The 2,425-nt window shown below is 57.9% G+C and overlaps 1 protein-coding gene across 1 annotated transcript; it reads right to left on the reverse strand.

Moving 5' to 3' along the window:
- On the reverse strand, window positions 1-1,698 carry T310_9951 (alpha-amylase; the record flags this gene model as incomplete). The annotated part of the gene is made up of 2 exons (XM_013467613.1): window positions 1-651; window positions 709-1,698. 2 exons carry the CDS (start codon window positions 1,696-1,698, stop codon window positions 1-3), a joined length of 1,641 nt encoding a protein of 546 aa, XP_013323067.1.
- Between the last annotated feature and the right edge of the window lie 727 nt (window positions 1,699-2,425).

A 2,425-nucleotide genomic window follows, 5' to 3' on the forward strand; every position in this document is an offset into this window, starting at 1 on the left:
TTACAACACAAACACGGCAGACATGGCGAGTGCGCCCAGGGTTAGCCAAATCGGGGTCTGGAGACGCTCGGCCATGCTCTTTGAGCTGGTGGCTGTGGCCGATGCCGCAGTACCAGTGGCAGACGGGTTGCTCGACTTGGACAACGGCTGCCCGCACAGGCCGGATCCGTTCAGGTTGAAGGTCGGGAAGAAGACGCGCGGCTGGCCCTTGTCCATCGGGACGACGATGGTGCCGTTCTCCCCGGCCACGACGGTCGTCTTGCACTCCGTCACCTCGGTCAGGTTCGTGCCCGGGTCGGCCGCACCAGGCACACTCAGCTGGTATGCTCCGCCATTGCTACCCTGGTTCGACAACACCGCGACGATCTGCACGCCGTTCGGGCCTTTGCGCGTCGCGTACGTCGACCCGTCCGTGTAGAGGATCTGGCTCAAGTTGGTGACGTAGTTGCTGTCGACCGAGATGGCGTGATTCCGCAGCTTGTTCAGCGACGCCGTCAGAGTGTATAGAGGCGCCGACTTGTTGTAGTTGGTCGGCCACAACGCCTGGCGGTTGTACGGCGAGTAGTTGCCAGTCAGGTGCTGCTCTTGACCGTAGTAGACTTTGGGGATTCCATCGGCCAAGATGGTGAAGGCCAGTGCGTTCTTAGCCAGCTGGAAAAAAAAAACAAGTCAGTTTCACGAAATCAGGGCAAGAGAAGGGGGACTGACCGCCAGGTCCTCCGTAAACGAGGCAAACCGCGGGTTGTCTTGGTTTTCAATAAAGGTCGCCAAGTACTGCGTCTTCGGACAGGCCTGTCGCATCGAACCCACCATCGACACGAGATCGGCCATCTTTCCGGCCGTGAATGCCTCTTTGATGGTGTAGTAGAGCGGGTAGTTCTCCAGTCCTTCCGTCAAATTCTGGTAATTGCAGGTGAACTGTGCGTCGCCGTCGTCCACTTCGGCCATGGCATAGACACCCGCGCTCTTGAGGAAGGGCTGGAAGAAGCTATACTCGATCTGCTTGGCGCCGTCCACACGGATGCCGTCGATGTTGTAGGTGCCGACCAGATCCTTGATCCACTGGTTGAGTGTGTTGGCGATGTTGGGGTCCGTGGTCTTCAGCCGCGGTGTGGCCACGCCCTCGTAACCCAGCCAGCAGTTTTGGAACTCGGTCTGGTTGTTCCAGTCAATGATCGGGCAGTACGGAGTGAAGTCCTTCGAGCTGTTGAAGGGTACAAACACCGAGTAGTCAATCGGAATTGTCGAGCTCATGTTGGCGTTGCCAATATCGTAGGCCATCTCGTTTGCGACAACGTCCACCAAGAGGTACATGCCGCGCTTGTGCAGTTCCGAAGCGAGGTTCTTGAGATCATCCGGCGACCCAAAGTGCGGATTCAACTCGTAGAAATTCTGCGGCCAGTATCCGTGATAGGCCTCGCCGTAGATGGTATCCTGAGGCAGATTTTCGTTTATGGGCGAGATCTGGACGGCGGTAAAGCCCATGTCCTGGATGTAGTCAAGCTGGTCCACCAAACCTGCCCAGTTACCACCGCAGTATTTGGTGATGTTGCAGGGAGCATTCTGATCTGTCGACCGTGCAAACCGGTCGGTGATGACCTGGTAGATGGACCGCTGCGCCCACTCATCGGGCGTCGCGGCCTGGGAGCATCCTGCCAGACCGGCGAGGACCACCGCGATAGACGTTGGGAATTTCATGATGGCGGCGCGATACGAGAATCAAGTGAGCGGAGCGGATCCGATGGGGTAGAGATAAGAACGAGATCGCAGGCTTGGCGAGTCCCGATTAATCAAAATTCAAACGATTGACTGTTGGCGGCTCAAGCGAATGTCAGCCCGGAGCGACTGGCTCAGGACATGAGAGAACGACAGAATCATGCAAACGAGCGAGGACGCAGATGTGTGAAATGCAGACTAGAAGAGGACGAAGCAGCCAGCGAAGAAGAGGAAAAGGAGGAGAAAGCAGGCCCTGGAAGCCGTGTGCGAAAGATGACGCGGTTGCGAACAGGCCCGAGTCAGCCAGCGCAATGTGATTGCTGCGACGGCTCCCGCAGCCACAGGTTATCGTCGACTTGTCCCAATCATCGCCAGCGATCAGCGTTGCTGCCCGGCTTTGCTGGAGGGACGGTGCGTGTGAGAACGTTGCCGGGGGGCGGCCGGCAGCCGCTCTCATAGGCTGATCCGGGCGATTCGTGCAGCAATGCCAAGGTGAAGGTCGCGATGCCACAGCATCGTGGCTGCGGCCCCTTGCCATGGCTGTGGACTAGCCAGGAATCCGGATGGGCCCGCTGAGTTGTGATTGCGGGGAGCGATAAGCTCGCAGGAAGAAGGTTCCAGCAACGAATTGTCTCGTCGAGTCGACGTGGTGCGATCGTCGGCCAAAGCCCTCGCTCCTCATTAGTTCAATATCATCGCTGCTTTGCAA

This window comes from Rasamsonia emersonii, assembly GCF_000968595.1.
Source record: "Rasamsonia emersonii CBS 393.64 chromosome Unknown ctg1118621762282, whole genome shotgun sequence".
Classification (NCBI taxonomy): domain Eukaryota; kingdom Fungi; phylum Ascomycota; class Eurotiomycetes; order Eurotiales; family Trichocomaceae; genus Rasamsonia; species Rasamsonia emersonii.